Source organism: Anabas testudineus, chromosome 7, assembly GCF_900324465.2.
Source record: "Anabas testudineus chromosome 7, fAnaTes1.2, whole genome shotgun sequence".
Classification (NCBI taxonomy): Eukaryota; Metazoa; Chordata; class Actinopteri; order Anabantiformes; family Anabantidae; genus Anabas; species Anabas testudineus.
Window position 1 is genome coordinate 8,961,936 of NC_046616.1, and position 21,040 is coordinate 8,982,975.

The 21,040-nt window shown below is 37.9% G+C and overlaps 1 protein-coding gene across 1 annotated transcript in view; it reads right to left on the minus strand.

Annotated features, from left to right (window-relative positions):
- cacna1db (calcium channel, voltage-dependent, L type, alpha 1D subunit, b) overlaps positions 1–21,040 on the minus strand; it is a 75,481-nt gene that overhangs the window by 17,518 nt on the left and 36,923 nt on the right. The window contains exons 9-39 of the mRNA XM_026369028.1: positions 20,809–20,978; positions 16,244–16,331; positions 16,005–16,031; positions 15,418–15,578; positions 15,075–15,300; positions 14,429–14,636; positions 13,934–14,054; positions 13,671–13,785; positions 13,473–13,533; positions 13,234–13,294; positions 12,521–12,665; positions 12,160–12,289; positions 11,169–11,228; positions 9,905–10,011; positions 9,530–9,617; positions 9,329–9,436; positions 9,106–9,158; positions 8,855–9,001; positions 8,508–8,709; positions 8,166–8,324; positions 7,777–7,887; positions 6,647–6,730; positions 5,425–5,466; positions 4,597–4,725; positions 4,442–4,507; positions 4,235–4,326; positions 3,977–4,136; positions 3,747–3,874; positions 3,479–3,575; positions 3,257–3,359; positions 2,340–2,441 (exon numbers count right to left, since the gene is read on the minus strand). Coding sequence (XP_026224813.1) covers positions 2,340–2,441; positions 3,257–3,359; positions 3,479–3,575; positions 3,747–3,874; positions 3,977–4,136; positions 4,235–4,326; positions 4,442–4,507; positions 4,597–4,725; positions 5,425–5,466; positions 6,647–6,730; positions 7,777–7,887; positions 8,166–8,324; positions 8,508–8,709; positions 8,855–9,001; positions 9,106–9,158; positions 9,329–9,436; positions 9,530–9,617; positions 9,905–10,011; positions 11,169–11,228; positions 12,160–12,289; positions 12,521–12,665; positions 13,234–13,294; positions 13,473–13,533; positions 13,671–13,785; positions 13,934–14,054; positions 14,429–14,636; positions 15,075–15,300; positions 15,418–15,578; positions 16,005–16,031; positions 16,244–16,331; positions 20,809–20,978 — 3,551 coding nt within the window. The remainder of the gene's footprint in view (positions 1–2,339; positions 2,442–3,256; positions 3,360–3,478; positions 3,576–3,746; positions 3,875–3,976; positions 4,137–4,234; positions 4,327–4,441; positions 4,508–4,596; positions 4,726–5,424; positions 5,467–6,646; positions 6,731–7,776; positions 7,888–8,165; positions 8,325–8,507; positions 8,710–8,854; positions 9,002–9,105; positions 9,159–9,328; positions 9,437–9,529; positions 9,618–9,904; positions 10,012–11,168; positions 11,229–12,159; positions 12,290–12,520; positions 12,666–13,233; positions 13,295–13,472; positions 13,534–13,670; positions 13,786–13,933; positions 14,055–14,428; positions 14,637–15,074; positions 15,301–15,417; positions 15,579–16,004; positions 16,032–16,243; positions 16,332–20,808; positions 20,979–21,040) is intronic.

A 21,040-nucleotide genomic window follows, 5' to 3' on the forward strand; every position in this document is an offset into this window, starting at 1 on the left:
TGCATCAACCTGGTATGGGCACGTCAATGTACAGTAAATGTTGTCCAACTAAAGGCAGAGTTTCTTTCTGGAAAGAGCCTGGCAGAGAGGCATCAGCAGTTTCATGCCACCAGACTAAAACAGAACTGCTCCAAAGAGCTCAGGACGGCAGAAAGAGAAGAGAAGAAGGCCAGCAAGTAACTGAGTGCTCTACTGAAAGCAGTGGAAGCTGTGGGAGAGAGACGCTTGGCAAAAACACTGAAAAAGAGAGCTGGATTAGCAAATGAATGCACACAAAGACATGCAGGTGAATTATTTTCAAAACAGCAGGACAGCAAGCGTTAGAGGACACTGGAAAGAGTACATAGACGCAACTAGAGGAAGCTCTAAGTACACATTCAGATTAGTTAGAAAATTTGTGTTTCAGTACAATAAAAACAAAATTCAAAGAAGCTATACCTAACAACTTGACACCTGTAGTGTCATGGGTTTACAAAGAAGGATGTGGAAGTTGACATCTGATAATGATAACTGGAAACTTTGCACAGCTGTGGGCCAACCACACTGCAAACGTCTGCTCATATTCAGCAGTTTTTGTATTTATATTTGTCGCCTCAAATTGTTTGAATTATAGATGGAATATAAAATGTCAAACCACACTGGCAAGTCCACTATGCTTGGTTGTCATAAGGGGAAAATAAGTTGCATTTGTCTTGACAAGAAATGGAAATGGAAATCACCTAAACCACATAATCCAACCAATAAACTGAAATTAAACTAAAATTAAAAAAAAAATAAAAAATTATCACTTAATTAAATCAAATGCTGTGGCATTTCTAACAAATGTTCATTTTCCTGCATGTGAACATTTCAAACTCCAGGCCACAGACATATTTCATTATATAAAATATATAATCTGTTCTATGCTGAATAGCTGTCTATGTGCTCCTGTATCTTTATAGGTATGTTTGCTTCTTTGCTTTCAACAAAGGATCTGTGTTACTTTGTCACTACTGTGATCAACAACAGTTCTATTTTCTCTTGTTACAGTCACCGATGTGAGACACAGTTGCAGTGGTGGCATATCACAGCTTAGCTTTCTTTCTGAAACACCTCCTGCATGGCCACTGGTAACTCATGAATGCAAATAAAGTTGTTCATTAAAGGAAGTGCATATTACAGCTAAGTTATGTAAATAACCAATTTTCTTTGTTTTCTTGTAGCACACTGAAAAAAAAAACACTTTCTGTAAAGTATGTATCTTTTTAAGATCGAGGCCTCAGCACAAAACTGTGCTGAAAAAGTGCACGTGTTTATACTGAGCCTGCATCAGTGACACAAAAACCTCATCTGCTGATTTCCACTATTCCACTATATGCTGTTTTTGAGTGTTTATTTTTAACTGAGCAAGATTTATTCAATAGGTGCAGCAAGAAATAAAGGGAGATTAATGATAAACTAAATAGTGTGACTGTAACAGAGAGCAGTAAAACTGTAACTGGCAGACTGCGATAAGGAGAGTTTCTGTGAACTAAGGTGAAAGGACATGGTAACATTTTAGTCTGCTCTTGTCTATCTCATTTTGCTGGTTGTGGTCACAAAAAAGAGGCTCGCTGTCTCAGAAAGGCAAAAACAGGATGCTAAACCTCTCTGTTTTTAGGTTTTTTTTAGGTGGTATACGTCCCAGAATCTTGGTTTTGTTTAGTAAATGTCTTTTTCTATTCTGTAGATTGTAAAGGTGACTCACAGTGAGGCTTCACACTGCGGAACTGTAATCAGCTTGGATTCAGTGTTTCAATGACCCAGTTTCTTATCTTTAAAAGCATCAACCCTCTGATTTTCTCACTATTGTTAGTTAGGAGTAGTTTTCTACATGTTTTGATACATAAAGCTCATTTGGGAAACTGGCTACAGCATTTCCATAGAAGAAAATAAACAACATTTTATAGCCTCCTCTCGACTGCATCATGAAGTGTGGAAAAAAGAAAACCAACAAACCTAAACTGCGTAAATGTCATTCACTGCCTTTTCGATTCAAATTAGGAGGAAAGTAAATTTGCATCCAAATACATTAGTGGCTCAACTAATCAACGTCTTTCATATTGTAACTAATCAACGTCATAATATTGTTTGTGCTGTGAGTTCCTCCTCTGACAATGCAAATAATGTGCTAACAATAACCAAATGTAAATTAATGTGTCATGAAATGAGGACTTCGTGCCACACACACACACGTAGTGTACTTCATATTTGAGGGAGCCATAACTAATTCCTGGAAAAATGCAAATAAGTAAGTGTTACAGTGAACACTGCATCTGCACCGTCTGCTTTGTTTGCCTTAGTATGTATTGACCACTGACCGCCTGCAGGAGGCACCACTTGGTCAAGAAGTTTCATGCTGGTCCTCTTCCAGATCTTCTTGATCACAGCTCTAAGCTCCTCATTGGCTTGTTCCAGGTTACCTTGGAAATGGCAGAGACATATAACTGTACAGTTATTTAAAGAACCAGTTAATGGATACACATAATGATGTATTAAATCGTACACTGAATCTCTCTTCTTCACCCACACACACGTAAAGTACTCAGTTAACATTCTTTATACTACAGATAACGTACAATGTTTGAACATATCAGGCTGTTAAGTTAATGAGAACTAACTAACTCAAAAGCTTTAGCTCCCTCTTGTGACAAAATGTTGAGTGGAGTTTCACATAGACTGATATTAGCAGACAAAGCACCATGATGTAATATTTGTTCAAAATACTGTATGAGCTGTCTCCACAGTAAAAGATTTTAAAGAAACTAGTTTATACAGAACATACAGCATTACTGGAAAAAGCATTTAATTATATCTGACTAATATTAAAGTGGTCTAGCACAGGAAAATAATTAATATACTGTATTTATATGTTTGGTTTCAACTTTTTCAAGTTGCAGTAGTATTTATTTATTTCACAGCTGTAAATGTCAGCTTCTTTATTGTTGTTTATATTCTATATTATATTCTTTTTCTTTTGTCTTCTATGTGTAGAAGCACACTCGGACTTCACTTGCTTACCTAAAGCCACTCTGTTTATTTTTCATTGTACTGTAAATCATGGATCTATAACTGATAAAATAAAATAAAATATAGAAAACTCTGATCACTGCTGAAATAGTGCAGCTAACTAGTAAGTATTCTAGTAAACTAGTACAAACAGCAAGACACAAATTTTTACTTTACACAATACTAATAGCTCAAAAAGGTTTGCTTGAGGATGCAGAGTCAGACTCACCCTCAGTCTTAATCTTGAGAGCAGTACGGACCAGAGCAAACAAAGTGGCATTAAACATGACAGTCCCGTCACTGTTCAGGGGCATGTTCATCGCCACCAGGCGCTGAGACAGAATTCAAAGTACAGATTAACACACAGGCATAAAAGATTAATTAGTACTGTGGAAGCTGTGCTCATGTGTATGTATAAGTGTGGCTGTGCTGATGAGCTGTGGAAACCCACCTTGCAGGCCACTCTGTGAGGGCAGAGCTTGCCAAAGCCCAGTGGAGGCTGGATCCTCCTCAGCAGAGTCACCACATCAAGGTGCTTTATTCTGCCCCTGACAACATTCAAATTAAAGACCTCTAAGCACAGTCTTCACTACCACTACAGGTCCAGTGTAAGTAACAATCACTTGGTTTAATAGCTGTAGAGTATACAGGACAAATATAGGAGGAGAAAATAAGTATTTTCTTTATAAATCTCTCTAAAACAGTTCCTCAGTACTCACTTGGCTTCAGGGTCGTACTCTGACCAAATTCGTTTGAACTCGTCCAGATGATGTGGCCCCAGAATGGACCAATCACGGGTCAGATAGTCAAAGTTGTCCATGATGACGGCTACAAACAGGTTGATGATCTGAAACCACAACAGCATGCAGCCATTTTTAGTTGTAATGTGAACAGTCAATACTCAGACATTACCACCACTGAATACAGTCACAGAATACAGTCAGATTACCAGAAAAGCACAGAGCATGTAGAAGCTGATGAAGTAAATAATTGCAAAGCCACTGCCACAGGTTCTCTCCTCTCCAGGGTTGTAGTCAGATTCTGAATCACACAGCTTCCCTGGCAGACAGGCCAACATGATCTCCTGCCAGGCCTCACCTGTGGCACATCTAACATAGAGCAAGCAGTGAGGGTTCTGTTCCACCTTGTATTTAGCCATGTATAATGACTTGTTAATCAACTGTTTAAACTACATGACCACAAATACCTGAATAGCATCAGGACAGCTTGAGGAAAAGTTTGAAAGTTGTTGTTGCGATTGATTTGTGTTCCATCCACCATGGCGATTTTCCCAAACACCTACAATGCGACCAAGACATGTTAACCTGAATACCAGAGGGTCCGCCCTCAAATTCTACATAAGACAACAATAAAAGAATGAGGACACCATTTCAAAAATATAATCACATATTACCTGCATTCCAATGACGGCGTATATGAAGAACAGCATAGCTATCAGGAGTGCAACATAGGGAAGAGCCTGGGTGAGAAGACAAGAGAGTGAGTCTCCCCAATTAAAGCACACAATTACAATGGTTATGACTTGTTTGGTTAAATTCTGCTTTAAACCTGAAAGGATTTGATGAAGGTCCACAAAAGGGTCCTAATGCCCTCCCCCCTGCTCAGCAGTTTGACCAATCGCATCACCCTGAACAGGCGGAAGAAGGTGATGGAGATGCGAGCGCTGTCCTCTGTGTTCTGAGGTGGATTAGAAACAACAGAAGGTGTAACGTCCACACACAGACAGTGTGCAGAGTAAACCTCTGTACTGTACATTCATTCATGCAGTCACTCATACATGCATTCTTTTAATCATCATGTATGAGTTCTATCAGCAAACAAGCAAGTGTATTGCAGAGAATTAACGGACAGGAAGGGCTTACATACATACATACAGTATGATTAACTCTGCATGGCTGATTAAAAACAAGCAACATAGAAAGTTTACAGTTAAAAGACAAAAGACGAACTGTAATCGTTCATTTTACAGTGGATACACATCAACAACAATATGGATCTTTTTCTGCTGTGTTATTACAGATCAAACACACAAGATCTTTAACAAGAAATGTAAACTCAAAACAGTGCAGCGTCTACAGTCTAGACGATATCTGACTGCAAACACTTGGAAAAGCTGTGCTGAAATGAAGGACTGACAAAAGACTGTACAGTGTTAGTGTTTCCCCGAGTCATGCCATGCACTCAGACAGAACAAAATGTCAGCTACAGTCACAGACCCTCAGCCTTTATTGACGTAGTGAAACCAGAAGCTCTGACAGAAAGCATCTCAATGTTTTCAAGTGAGCAACAGAAAGTGACAACAATCTTGATGCTTCAACTTTACATTAACACAAAAGGGTGAGGGGCTTTAACGGAAGAGGAGGGGCTTCTTCTTACCCCTGGCTCCACTATCACCTTGACGACAGGAATGGCTGCCGACTTGAAACCAAAAGCCTAAGGTTAATCAAACCAGCTGTACAGCACTGAACCATTCACAAGTCAATGCTGCTGCAAATGTCATTACACATCATCATAAACTCAGACTTATCATATCATTACATTTAAACATATACTGCCACTTAGAAAAACACAACATTTTAAATTTATAGCACAAACACAAACATCATCTTTGTAGCGTGTCATGCCCAGGCTTCACCACAAATAAGCAGACATGAAATGTAACTGGACAATAATGAAAGTTAACAAACCTTTGTTCTATATACCGTTATAGGTTCATTATTTAGACACTGGGGACATAAAATCTGCCATTTGTGTTAAGTGTTTTATGGAAAAGTATTGTGTGCAATTCATTCTAGAAGTAATCAGATATGTACCCGATTTAAAATTAATTGTTGTCCTGAGAAGACACTCACGATCTGTAATTAAGGAAGTTTGTAGAGCAGTGTTTTGTGATAGCAGAGACTCAAATCTATTCCTGTTGTTGTGTTACTGTAGCACACCACAGAGATAAAAATAAATTTTAAAATAAAATGCAGATAACTAAAACTAATTAGGGTGCAAAGGTGATGATTGGATAGAATTATGGGCATTTACATTAAGTATTAAGTATTATTTTATTATTATGAAGTACTAAAAATTCTCTCAGGTTACATTTACCTGTTGCTCTAACTCATAATTTGTAGTTTTTCTATGTGAAATATTTATTAAGTACATTAATATGTAGAACTTGATCAATGAATGTAGCCTTCTCTGTGCTTTACTTCAATTATTCATTCGAAACATATGACCGACAGGACAAACAAACTGTAGCCTGTAGCAATCATGGAGTCAGTGTTTACACCAGCTGCAGACCAGCACAACGTGGCCTTGCAGTAGCAGTACAGAGATAGTTCATTTAGTTAAATAATTAATTATTATAGTGTTTAATGCATATAATAAAAAACAAATGAAGCTATTACACGGAAACATAAAATCAAAAACTAGTGTCAAATCACACGCAATAGTTTCGCAATGTCATCATAAAATATTATTATGCTAGTTGTAAAAAACAATAAGACATGAAATTGATCTTGAATGCAACTCTGCTGCTAGAGCAAGGTCCCATTGCAGGCAGTGGCATGGCAAGACAGGCGTGCATGTGTGATAAATGACTACTTACATTGATCTCAGTGATGGCAATGTCAACCACGCTACCCACAACAATTAAGGCATCAAACGTGTTCCATGCATCAGCAAAATAGTTCTGCAAGCACAAGCAACAAAGACACACAGAAAAGAAGAGAGGGAGAGGGAGAGAGAGAGGAAGAGAGAACAGAGATCAAGAAAGAAAAGTAAGAGGTAAAAAAGAAAAGAAACGTGAAAGGTAGAAAGAGAAGAACATCAACAAATTGTGATAAGATTTAACAGAGGCTGACAGTCAAATCCGTCCTGCCACTGAATCTGTGAGAGTATAACATATTTAATTTATAGAAATATTCACTTGAGAACTTTGAATTTTAAATGTTACTTTCTACTCAGATTGATACAGTGGCAGGCAGAAAGAAATGGCCACCATAGACTAAACACTTTAACAAGTTCTTATGGGTAAGGCCTAATGTGATCTGCTGGCATTTACACTTTTTAGTTATGGATGCATGTAGCTGATTTGGTCTATGGTGCTCATCGACCATTGTGTCCACAAAAGATTCAACAGACTTCATGAACATAAATTGAATCAAGCCAACTCAGAAACATAAAACAAAAGGCGTGGAAGAAGTAAAGGTGGGAAAGGAAGGTAAGTGGAAGCAGCACTGGGAAAGCAGGAACATGGAAAGACAAGAGTTTCACATACTGACGTCTTTCTACCTGGCTGAGTATGATGTCGACTACACTGCCAATCACCACCAGGGCATCGAAGACATTCCAGGCGTCCCCGACATAGCCCTGAATATGGCACCATGCACACCCAGCAGGAGGAGAGGGGGAGGCAGGAGAGGAAGGGGATGCAGGAAAGTATAACAGGTATAAGAGTAATAAAAGGCAGAATGAAAGGCATCAAAGGGAACCAGAGGGGAGGTAATAGGGACAGGAAGAGTGTATGAGGGCTGGGTTCAGAGGAAAAGGGCAGTGCTTTCAGATAAAAACTCAAACACAAACATATTAAGGGATAAAATATAATGGGAGATCTAAATGGAAAGATCCTGAGCCAGGGGAGTTCAGGAACATACAGTTTGGATGTATTTCCAGAGGGTTTGATAAATATTGCAAATATTGCAGTATCTGCAAGTACGGAGAGGGGGGGACACTTACTCTGGGTTTGAAGGCGATGAGCTTGAGGATCATCTCCACAGTGAAAACCCCAGTGAAAACCATGTTGAGAATGTCCATGGCATAGTTAAATAGATGAGACTGACCGTGGTGCTGGAAAGACACCAGTAGACAGACAGACTAGATCAGAAATATTACATTAAACATTTAGTACTACTACAGCTATTTTAGGTGTATTAGTATTCAGTAGTAGATTCTTTAAGTTACATAATATTAGTAGTTGTTGTTTCACGGTTGCAAATGAAAACATTACATAATATGAATGAATTATTGATTAATTATTGAAACTACATACAATTAAATAACTGAAGACACATTCACTGTCTGGTTTATAGCACTTCTGCCTGGAGGACTACATGAGGACCACTTACCTGAATCGCCAGACAGAGGGTGTTGAGGATGATCAGGACAAACATGACGTATTCAAATCCAGTGGAGTTGACCACATACCAGAACTTGTACTGGTAGGGATTTTTGGGGATGTAGCGCCGCAGAGGACGAGCTTTAAGAGCATATTCCACACACTGACGCTGTGGTGGTTGTGGTGGATGTAAGCAGAGAAACAGACCCATCAACAATTGACATGTCAGTGTTTAGACAAATCTGTAGAATACCAGATTTTATATATTTTATGTGAACAAAATGGAATATTATATACAAACATATACAAATGTAAATATACTCGTGATATAGATGAGGTAAGATGTTCATACCTGGTTCTTGTCAAGCTCACAGTTCTTATACTCTTTCTCCCCCTGCTCCTGGAAGGTGACAATAACAAAACCAACAAAGATGTTCATCATGAAGAAGGCGATGATGATAATGTAAATGATAAAGAAGATGGAGATCTCGATGCGGTAGTTGTAGATGGGACCCATGTTCTCTCTGTTGGAGTCGATGGCCTTGTACAGCAGACTGCAGGGAGACACAGAGCACAGAGAAAGCCAAGATGACAAACTTTAATATAACGAGATAGACTCTGCTACTGTTGTTTAATAAGAATGAATATTGTACTTTATCTGTACTGTTTTGTGTAATACTTGAAGTGGGCAGTACATACGTGGGCCATCCTTCAAAGGTGGACACAGTAAAGAGAGCCATCATGGCCATAAGGACATTGTCAAAGTTGAAATCACTGTTGTACCAGATCCTCTCCTTCACCATGGGCATTGCTGTGTCCCCATTGTTGTAGAGAATGTATGTACCTCTGTGATTTAAATGTTTATTCACATTAGTGCATAGGCACACACAAAAGAAACATTCAGACAAATGTTCAAAGTTGTAAACCTGAAAAAAATCAAACAAACTCACTTGCATTCTTCTGGACTGGACTTTGCATCATCTGTGCATCGATAAAATTTCCCCTTTGTTGAAAAAAAAGCAGAAAAAGTCAGAATTTTACCCAGTTAAAGATTTTATACTTCTGCATATTTACTTGTTGTTTCATGTTGATTTGAGACCAAAAGAGAAGGCAGGTACAAAGCAGATGTGACCCTGTTAGCCTGTATTACTTTCCCTCTTTCAGGCACGCTACCTTAAAGAGCTGCACTCCGATACAAGCGAACATGAACTGGAGCAAAGTGGTGACGATCATGATGTTGCCGATGGTCCTGATGGCCACAAATACACACTGGACAACATGCTGCAAAGGGCAGCCATTTAATGTTAGCAGGGATACACATTAATCACAGAAAAACAAATAGACTGTATTATGTTGTGTTCTTATAATTCTGACCTTGAGGCCCTTGGCTCTGTTGATGGCCCTGAGTGGACGGAGGACCCTCAAAACGCGAAGAATCTTCACCACCGAGATAGCAGAGGACCTGGAAGGCAGAAAATCACATTACTGGATCCATCTGACCAATTTAAAGGACGTGTTCTGCTCGCACCGTTTTTGAGAAGATTTTTAAGAATAGATTTCGGCACCCTATTAATGTCCATTTTACTTTAAAGTGGTGACTAATTTATTGTGTAAATAGCATTTATACAAAACAAACATTGCTCAATTAATTCTCGGGTTAGTGTATAATAATAATATTATGGCAAAAATCTAATCCTTTCAGCCAAGACATAGAAAACATTTACTGATGAGTGATTAATTGATACATACTGAATGCCAAAGGACACCAGAGATACACCAACAACCAGCAGGTCTAGCAGGTTAAAGTAGTTTCTACAGAATGCCCCTTTGTGAAGGAACGCTCCAAATGCTGTCATCTGGATAAAGAAGAGACTGAAGTCAGGGCAAAAGAAAACAGGTCTGCCATGACTGTGCATTTCAAACGAGAGTGTTCAAGACAGCAGCACAAAAACAGTTGACGATTCTGTCTTGAAGCTGTAATGTTAGTTATAACTTAATGATAATAATAAATAATGTTAATTATAGAATACGTTTCTGAGAAGCAGTATCTCAAAGACAAATTATTATCATTATTATTATAATTTGAGTGTGAGCACTAATAAATATTGTCACTATGTTTGGTTCAATATTTCAAACAATCACGACAAAAAAGTGCACTTAAATATGCTTATATACTGGTTTGCTCACACACACGCACACACATGAGCAGTGTGACACACAAAAATACACACACACACACACACACAATAAGATTATAAACAATGATCATAAACAGACATGAGGAACAATTTTTAAAAGCCACTACACCCATTTCCAGGGCAGATTAAGCCAGGGACTGTACTACAAACACTTTCCATGAAACAGAGTCTATAATCTTTTCCTGAATTTTAGGTTTAAGCTGTAATACATGAGATTTACCGGGTGCAGGCATGCAGTGAGGCAGTGGACTGAGATCCAGTTGCAGTAAACACAACAGAATTATTTCTGACTGCTGGATTTCTTTATACATATTCTTTGAAAGTATATTAGCATTACAAGACATTAAAAGGGGGGAGCATGTCTGTGTATAATATGCAGTCAGGCAGTAGGATATAAAGGTTGATGTTATATCAAGTTCAAGTTCATCTCTCCACAGTCCAGAAAATTTAAAATGTAAAATCTTTCTAATTCAAAATCAAAACATATTAATTGTCTTTTTTTTTGTTTAGTTTTTTTTTTAAATAAAAGAACTGTAATAATCAAAATAATCAGGAAAAGCCAAACAAGTAGTTGCACTCTGGAGAGCCACTGGTCCATACACTAGTCAACAATGAAGAGAGGAAGTAGGTCATGATGAAAAAGTGACTGACAGACAAAAAAATTGGACAAAAACATATGATCTCCATGTTGACGGGCAATCAGGCAGCCATTTTGACCAAAAATTATATAAAAAATGAAAGGAGGAAGGACGTGTGCAGCAAGCTTGGAAGTGGTGGGTTGTTGCTGAGGAAGTGCAACAGTTTTCATTGTTTACCTTAATAAGGATCTCAAATGTAAACATACTAGTGAAGACATAGTCTGCATAGCCTAGGATCTGAGGAGGCAATCAGAGTGAGATAAGCACGCAGGGTTACTGACGCTCTACCCAGCACAGCACAACACTTCACACAGAGGACATTTACCTTCAACAGGATCTCAACAGTAAAGATTGCGGTGAAAGCATAGTCAAAATAACCAAGTATCTGCAAGAGGCAATGCACAAGTTCAAGTCATTCCAGGATAACAGCATACAATGATTCTTTTACTTTTAGCTGCAGGTATATTAAGAGTCAAACATCAAATTAAACAGAAATTAATTCCTACTACATCAAAGCTGCACTATGCAATATTTTAATATATGAATTATGTCATTCATCCACCAGCCATGCCTCCATAAATTGAGGCAGCAGAGATTTAGCAAAAGCCGGCCAAATGAAATTAATTTACTCACAGCTCGGCTTGGCGTGGTGTGGCTAAAGCACAGACACAATAGTGCTACATCTGTTGTCTTCATTTTACATCATTTCTCAATGATTAATTATTTTTCAGGTTAACATTTGACATTGCCTAGTGCAGTTTGTTCTAGATGGTTTTTGATGGAATTGTAGGTATAAGTACATTATACTTTACATTACAATATTTTATAATGTAAAGTCCTATAATATCAGAAAGTTTCTGATGGAGTAATGTGATATAATTTATAAGTAGCAGAAAAAAATGTATGATTAGCCAATTTAAGCAGAGGTTTTACCAACAACATCAGGCCCCAGTAAGCACTGACAGTATTAATATATGAACCAGGACCCTGAACTTGAAACAGATGAATGAAATTTAACTATCATTAATTTTATTTATTCCTCCTGTGACATGCTAAAATGTATTCTGATCAGTGAGCCCATTAAACTCAAATATAATGTGTAATATAAAAAAGGAAGGCAGGCTTTTAGAAAAGTTAAAGTCTGACGTTACAGTGGTTATTTACGTACAATATTGCGAGCAGAGAAGTTGCGGATGGGGTCCTCTGCAGCCAGAGAGACGGAGCTGAGCATGATGAAGACCAAGATGAGGTTGGTGAAGATCTGATGGTTGATCAGCTTATGACAGAATACACGAAACCTACATAGAAATAAAAGAAAATAACGTAGAAAGAGAGTGAACAAGGGAGTGCACTGAAAAGGCACAAAGTACAGTGAGTTACACAAGCAGAGGTACAGACTGGATTTATTTTAGCCTTTTGTATCTGCTATTATGGATTTAAATTTTTTTTGTTTTCTGTGACACTGAAATGATTAACTGGGTTGTTCTTGTGCCTTTTTGTTGATATCACCAAACCTGTACGAGACTCACGGGTTCGTGCTGCTGAAGATGAAGAAGGCGCTGCCCTCTGGGATGGGTGGAGTCTTTTCTTTGATGCTAAGTTCAGACAGCCTCTGGAGATGAGGTCCAGAGGGGACTTCTGGGAGATCATCATTATCATAGTCATCAGCGCACCCTGGGAAACAGTTATTTTAATCATTTGAGTATGAAAACAAACCCTCTGTTACTGTTTATTTGTGGTTATAGCAACTGAAAATATAGATTCAGTGCCTACTTTTTTACAGGTGTAAGTTGTTTGAAGAGAAATAGTTTTCGTTTGTTTTTTATAGTTTATCTTTTCATTTGTTATACACATTTTACAAAATACATGTTAACTGCAGGATCACGTAAATCCATAGTAAAGTAAAGAAAGTTTTTACATGCGCTACTGAATACCAAGCTGTTGTTCACTTTCTTCTGTGCTGGTTCATATTAATTAATTTCATAGTCTTCCTTTTTGTTATCTGTGCTTTCTGCTACCTATCTATGGTCTATGTGGTCTTAACCTCAGGTAATATTTGTTGTTTTTATTTATTGTCAGCAGGTCAAGCTGAAATTTGAGTGGAAGTAAAACCCCATATTTGTGATGTACAGGCTTCTAGTCAAATCACAAACCATAAAACTGGATTGATTATTAATTTGTTGACCCCAGACTGGAGATGGCTCAATCAAATCTCCTCTTTCTTAATACAAGTCATGTTTACCTGGAGAGTCAATGGCAGGATACAACTCTTTGTCTTCTTCTAGCAAGACTTCTCCTGCCACCTGCACATAGTAATCATCAGTTATCATTCTGAAACTGTGAAAATACTAAGATGAAAACTACTGCAAATCATTGGTACACACTAAGACAGGTGGCCTTAGTTTTAAAAATTTAAATGCAAAAATATAAACTATATACAATTTATAAAATTAGCATCATTTAAGAATCAGCGACATTTACCTTGGCCTCACCATCCCTGTCTTCTGCTATTTCACCTCTCGCCTTCTCTGTGTTAACATCCCTTAGAAACAAATAATAGGGAGGGAGTAACATTTTTCTGCTTGTAGAAAGTAGCCAGTGCCAACAAATTTCTACAAAAACAAAAGAAAATGTGAACAAAAATTAAAAAGTGAACTACTGAGGTGTCCTCAGCTGTACCTGACACTGTTCTTTCTCTTCTTGGCCTCTTCTTCCTCCTTCTGTGCTGTGTTAAGACTCTCTGCATCTGCCAGGTTATCAACAGCGATGGCCAAGAAGACGTTTAGCAAGATGTCTGGTCATCTCGTTTAAGAAGAAAACACTGAGCAACATAATCATTAAAAACCTCAAATACAAGCATGAGCATGTGGATTTTTGTTTTGACTGTTTCTTTTTAAATGACAAACATGTGAGCTTGTGTATGTTTGAGGCCAGTAGGATACAGTTTCCACAGATGAAGAGAATGATAAAGTAAATGCAGACCACCATTCCTGAGGAGGCTGGACCACCATACGCCATGATACCATCATACATCACTGTATTCCAGTCTTCTCCTGTCAAGATCTGGCACACACAATAAAAAGCGATTTTAATAGTTTTTTTCAATGACTGACTTTAAAAACAAAAAGAAATATGCTTGGTGGTGCGTGTACTTTTCATGTCACTGTGGACAATAACGTGATTTCCTGAGGAAGTGTCATTCTACTCACCAAGCTTTTCTGTGATTGGCACAGCTACTGTATGTCAGAGTGATGTTTTAGCTTTCCATAAATATTCATGTAAAAACATCTGGATTTGGTTTGTTGTTAAGATGTTTTTACAATGAAGTGTTCATAGAAGCACTCGCAGACTTGTTTCTGTAAAGTGCTTAATTGTTATTGCAGTTTACTATGTGTTGAATTAGTGCAGGTTTTCTTTTATTATTATGAAACACTCACCTGGAAGACAGTAAGCAGGGCCTGAGGGAAGTTATCAAAAGTGCTCCTCTTGGTCACAGTCTCATCAAAATTGAACTTGCCCCCAAAGAGCTGCATGCCAAGCAGGGAGAAGATAATGATGAAGAGGAAGAGCAGCAGCAACAGGGAGGCGATGGACTTCATGGAGTTGAGCAGAGAGGCCACCAGATTACTAAGAGATGCCCAATGACTGGAGAAGAAATTATATTAAATAAGTCAGCATAAGGACAAACACTTAGTCTAATTAATTGCCGTTTCTTGAAAATGATTTATGTTCCTTTAATGTGGCAACAGCAATGAAATCTGTCAGGCGAAAGCACTGGACCATTCCTCCTTCAAAGCTACTGCACAGTCACAGTTGATACGCTGTTAATGAGCTTACATGTTTAATCTTCTTAGTGGAATATCCCTATTGACAGCATAGGGAAAACCTTAGAGTGAGTTTTGTGTTTCTTTATGCCTTGTTTAATACACATCTGGATTTATGAACTTATTTTAAAATATTTTGTTTCCATTGTCTGTCAAAAGTCTCCTGCCTGTCATACAATAATTAATTTAATTAAGGAAGTGAAAAATAAATAGAAATTTAACTCTGTCACATTTACGTACTTAGCTTTCTGTTGCTCACCGTGTAACTTTGAAGATCCTTAGGAGGCGTACACAGCGGAAAACAGAGATCCCTAAAGGGGACATTATAGCCAGCTCCACCAGGATGGTTTCTATGATGCCTCCACACACAACGAAACAGTCAAAGCGGTTAAACAGGGACACAAAGTAGGCCTGTAGCCCCAAACTGTACATCTTCACCAGCATCTCTAAGGTGAACATTGCCAGGAGAACTTTATTGGCCACGTCTAGAGAGAATAGGGCAGGAGAGAAGAAGATCTTAGGATCTCATTACTGAACAAAGTCAAGAAAACTGACCTAAATACTTGTTTAACAGTAATACAATATAATAAAATCTAATATACCTTGTACTTCAGTCAGCCAGTCTGGCTGGTTATAGTGCTCAGAGGCAATGGTAAGAGTGTTGAGGAACACCAAGATGATGACCAGCCAATAAAAAGTTACTGATTTCACAGCTGCACGACACTTCCTGCGGCAAAAACGGTTCCAACGGCGCCACTGACGACTGACAGACAAAGAGTTTGGTCACGTTCAAAAGAGTCTAGTTCCAAGGTTTGTCTTTACACTTTAGTTATACAGTTTGTATTTGACTAAAAACATTTTTTACAATGTATCATGTAGTGAAATAAAATGAAAACACGTCACTATGAACCAAACCAGAAAAAGAAAAGAACAATGGGAGTGGATGTCAGGTGCAAACAGTTAAACTGTGGTGAAATAGAGCATATACTGTATAATGGTTAATCAGTTAAATAAAACAACACAACAAAATGAAACAAAATGAAGCACAAAATAATTGAATAAACATAAACACGTGAACACATTAGGAGTCTGTGGAATTCAAGACAAAAATCAGCCATGCAAGATGAGTTGAATCACATGAATGAGTGAGAAATGTAACTACCATGCAGTGTCATACCAAGATACTAACCTGCACTTTGACTTAGTAATTTTTTGACTGGGGAGAATAAAACATGAAGTAACTTTTAATAAAAGGCAACATGTACAATTGTGCACTCTGTGTTATATGTATGATTAGCATAACAGCTTTTGTGTCTTTTGTTTTTTACTTTGAAAAAGTGAACCACTTTCTACGAGATGATGGCGTTTCTACTTCTACTAGCAGATGTTCACTTATAGGACTGTCATTCAAATGCCCGACACACTCACCATAGCGGACCACAGCAGCGTGATTTGTCTTCATCTCCATTGTGATTATCTGTGTTCGCAGACTCTGTCTCACTGGTGGGCATGCTCGCTGTGGTATCATACACAAACAGACACAAATGTAAGTAATGCAAATAAGCAAAGACATGTCAGACATAAACTTTTCTGATTCCTGATAAACAGGTTTCACCAAGTCACATTATGATAGATTTTCCTATTGACATCCATGCATTTTTGGTTTGGCTTGGTTCTAGGTGATCCTTTTATTATGCAGAAAACAATCTTAAAGGTAACACCAGAACCAACTGTCTAATCTGTGGATAATCAAATATTACATTCATGAAGGTTGAATTAAGTATGGAGTCTCCAAACGGCTGAAAGGCCAAGCCAAACCGCAAGAAAACAAAAACAGAAAATCTGACAAATGCTGCCATTAATAACAAAATGCTAGGTTGACTACTTCTCAAAGTCAAACATTTATGTCTGACATTTTAGAATATTACAGTTTTTAGAAATGGAGACAATATTGATTTTTTCCTTAGAGATGCACTGTATGAAACCATCATTCAGCAAAATGATGGATTTTCAGGTTTCTGAATTTATGAAGTGGCTGTAAGAACATGCTTTCAGACCTGAGTCAAACTGGACTTAATAATAATTCTGATAATTTAAAAAACACATTCATGAATTAGAAACATATCAGAGTGCTGTAGCATGTTTGAAATCTAAACAATCACTGGGATTGGCAGATATTGGCACTGACTTTATCGTTTAGGTGTTGACCTATTTGGTCCAGGTCTGCATGTTTCATATTCACAGGGTTACACCATACAGTATATTGGAAATCATATACTGTACATGCATAAAATATATTGTTATGAATGAAGAATGAAAGAAATTCAAAATGATGATGACTGGATGAGTGAGTTGAACGGTTGTTTCTTTTTGAGCAACAATATAACAAACAGCTGTGAAATTTTAGCTAAATGTATTTCTATGCATTACAACATATGTCCAGATAATATTCAAAGTGCTACTAAAATAAACATGTAATTACATGTGGTGATAACCTGTTACAATTCTAGTATTAAGGGTACAAGTAAAAGCAAAGATTACCATTTATTACAGTGGGCCTTAGTATGCAGTGTGTGCTCAGGTTTATGTCTTATTTAGCATATTTTTAATGTCAACCTTCTGTTGTAGCAGTGTTGTTAACAAAAATGTTTTTATGTTTATTTCAACTTGCATTGCACATTTTGCTAAAACCGTTAAAAGCAACATTTCCCATAAACAGGCCACCTTAGTTGCGTGTAATTTTTATAAAGGTTTTTTGTTCTCTTCCTCCGTCCTACACTGAGGCTTTGTTTTCCTGGTAGAGGAAAAAATGTGATGAAATGAATCTGCTAATGAAAGAGATGGTAAGGATCAGGTCAATTACACAAAGGGCATGCTAATGCAAAAGCACAAACAAAAGCATAAGCAAAGCACATGCATGCGGAGGCACCGACAAGGACAAAGATGAACCGTCCTTATGAACATGCACAAGAAGACACACACTCCCTGATACTCACACACACAAACACATTTACCCTGTGTCTCTGTGGACTGGGTGAACCAGCCAAACTTTCCTTTCTTCTTCTCAGTGAGGTCAGCCAGTGTGACCCCTTGGTGTTACCAACATGCAGTTCACACAGCCAGACAGCAGAGGAAGCAGTGAGTCAATACACAGCAGAACAAGAGAGAGAGGAACGTACGGCAAGAGACAGCTGCAATACAAACTACTGACACAGTTACCATGCCCAGAACAGCTACTAAATGTCATGTGATGTCCTCTTTCTGCAACAAACTGGCTGCATAATCTAAGCATAGATTATCTTGTTCTAGTACATTTAAAATTATCTTTTATTTTTGCATCTAGCATGAAGTTGACTGGGATGTAACAAGAAATAGAAAGAATAGTTTGATACATTTAAGAAAACCATTTTTAAGTATTCACACTAATTTGTACATACAAAGCCAGTCAACAGTTAAGAAAAAGAGGTTGGTAACATAAGAATAAAAACTTCCAGCACATTATTATTGACATGTTACACAAGCCATGTGCCATCTGGAATATATAGCGGCACGTACATTTTTAATAATAAACTGAACAGTTTATCAGATGTTCTAACATGCATTATCATATCACAGATATTCTGGTGCTATTGTTTAGATCAGCAGATCAGCAGACCCAATACAGAAATGCCAAGGATAATGCATGTTTGGAATTAGTTTGTCCATTGGAGAGCACTGAGAAATGTCCTTCTCAGTACAGAAAATTCTTTATAATCACTAAATTTAAGATCTGTTATTTCTGGACAGAGTAACTTCAGAATATAATATAATATTAGAAGGAGGGCATTAGCCAAAAACAGTACTTAAGTAAGAAAACAGAAGATAAAAGCCAAAGAAGAGAACTGGTATGAGAAGAAGGTATGAAGAAACAAAAGGAAGAAAAAGTAGGAAGAGGGAAAACTAATGTTAGCAGCAATATACAGACAGTTCTTACAAGGCACACAGACACTTCAGGAATCAAGGAAAAAGTTAGTGTGTTCTCTTGGGTGTCTACAACAGTAAAAGCAGGGCAACTACTGGAGGACATAAAAAACTGACACATATGCACTGGTCGCCATGTGAATGGCTTTAAGGCGCTGTAGCACTACTACAAAGAGAGCCGAGGCTGCCATCAGACATGACCACACGTCAAAACTTAGTCACACACTTCCACAAGAGGACGACAAATCAACAGACTATGGTGGGGATACTCTGTTAATCAATTACTATAGGCAATCGGTCATAGTTAAAAACCATCCTATAGATTCTGTCTCACAAGACTTTGATCATTTGAACAAAATTTTTGAAATTGTGTATGTTAATATTTCCGTTTTGCTCCTATGTACTTCACAGATTTACCATTGTAATCATGACACACACATAACCTTTGTGGGCACAGCCAGTCACAGCTGAACAGTAGTGGAACTGACAAGAAACAAATCGGGTCTCCTATCAAGTCTTGTGTTTCTGTATTTGTACAGATGAATATCTAATGTACTGTATATCATATCAGGGAGCACTCCTCAAAGCTAAAGCTGGTACTACTCCACTTCGAAAACACTCTACCAACTGGCAAACAATGTTAGCATCACGTTTTGGGGCTAGTGACAGTCGACATGTGCATTGCACAAAGTGGACGGAGTTAGATTTCCTCAGAATTCATCGCTGCCTGACAACCTCAGCTAGACAGTTGAAACTTGGACTGTCAGGTATAACTGGGTGTTCGCACAGGGCCACAACCCTAAACACACTTCAAAGCTGGTTTATGAATGAAGCAAGCTTAGGAATGACTTTTCCCAAAGTCCTGACCTCTACCTTAACCTTGGCCATGGACACCCAGCTGCACAAAAGCATAATATGACCTCTTTAATTGACTTCTACCAGTCCTACCATTCGATGGCTACCAAAAGTGTCTGTCATAGGTGAAACTCGCCGAGTGGCATTTAACCTAATGCACACCCAGCTTTACTCCACTGTCACTTCACCATGACAGAAAACATAGTTTTATTTTAAATGGCATCACACGGTGGTTCCCTAATGCGTTCTAATCATATACACTATCCCCGTAATTGGCTATTTCTCTCTTCCTGCTGTTAGTGGACCAATCAGTAATTGTGCCTGCAGCTTTCAGAGGCCAGTGGCTAATGGGTAAATGATGTCCTGTTGTACCAAACTGAATGCTGAAGGTGTTATTTATATTGAAATTGTTCCTTCACACTAAATATTGGATTCCTTTGTGTGTCAACATATATTTGTGATTGTATTAATCTGTCATTATGTTAGTGCAACACATTCATTTTGTCCTAATAGATACAGTGACAAGAAAAAGGATGTAAACCTTTTAGAATTTCATGATTTTCTGCATTATTTGTCATACAATGTGATCTGATCATTATGTAAGTGAAGAGTATTAACAAATATAATGTGCCTAAAATAATAAGACAAAAATGTTTGGAAAACTATAGAAAACAACCATTTCTTGGCAGAGTAGCCACAGTCCCAAAGTCCCAGAGTGTCTGCCTAACTTTACACTAGTGGATTCCTGAAGTCTTTGACATCACTTTGTCCAGCTCTTTGTAATTTAACAATTTTTGATCGTAGATCCTCTGAAAGCTGTGGTTTTTGTTTGTCAAAGTAGCTCTAGTCTACACCTATAAACTAATTTTCCTAACGTATGCTAACACCTGACTCCAGATAGCTTTATTCTATCCATATATGTTCACTTTTTCTACTCGCACTGTGAGGTTTTTATGGTTGTTCTCAATAAAGAAATAGATCAGATAAAGATCAGATTTTTTTGAGTCATTACTTTAGGAACATTATATCTGTTAATACTCTTCACGTAGATGAAGATCAGATCACATTTCATGAACAAATTAATGCAGAAAACCATGAAATTCCAAAAGGTTCACATACTTTTTCTTGCCAGTGTATAAAGACGAAGGAGCAAAATTAATTAAATCTAGTTAACTCACGGTTACGTTTGCCCTCTTCATCTCCCTCCTCCTCATTCTCGGGATCGATGTCCTCAGCCTGGGTGATCCAGTCCAGGTAGCCCTTTAGGTCTTCCTCTAACTGCTGCTTCTCACGTAGCTTCTGGAAGTCTCCCCGAGCCTTGGCCTTCTCTCGCTCTTTGGAAAACTCTCTGAACAGGACAGAGTATTATGTCCTAGTTCAAACAGTACTGTATAAAATCAAAACAGGTGC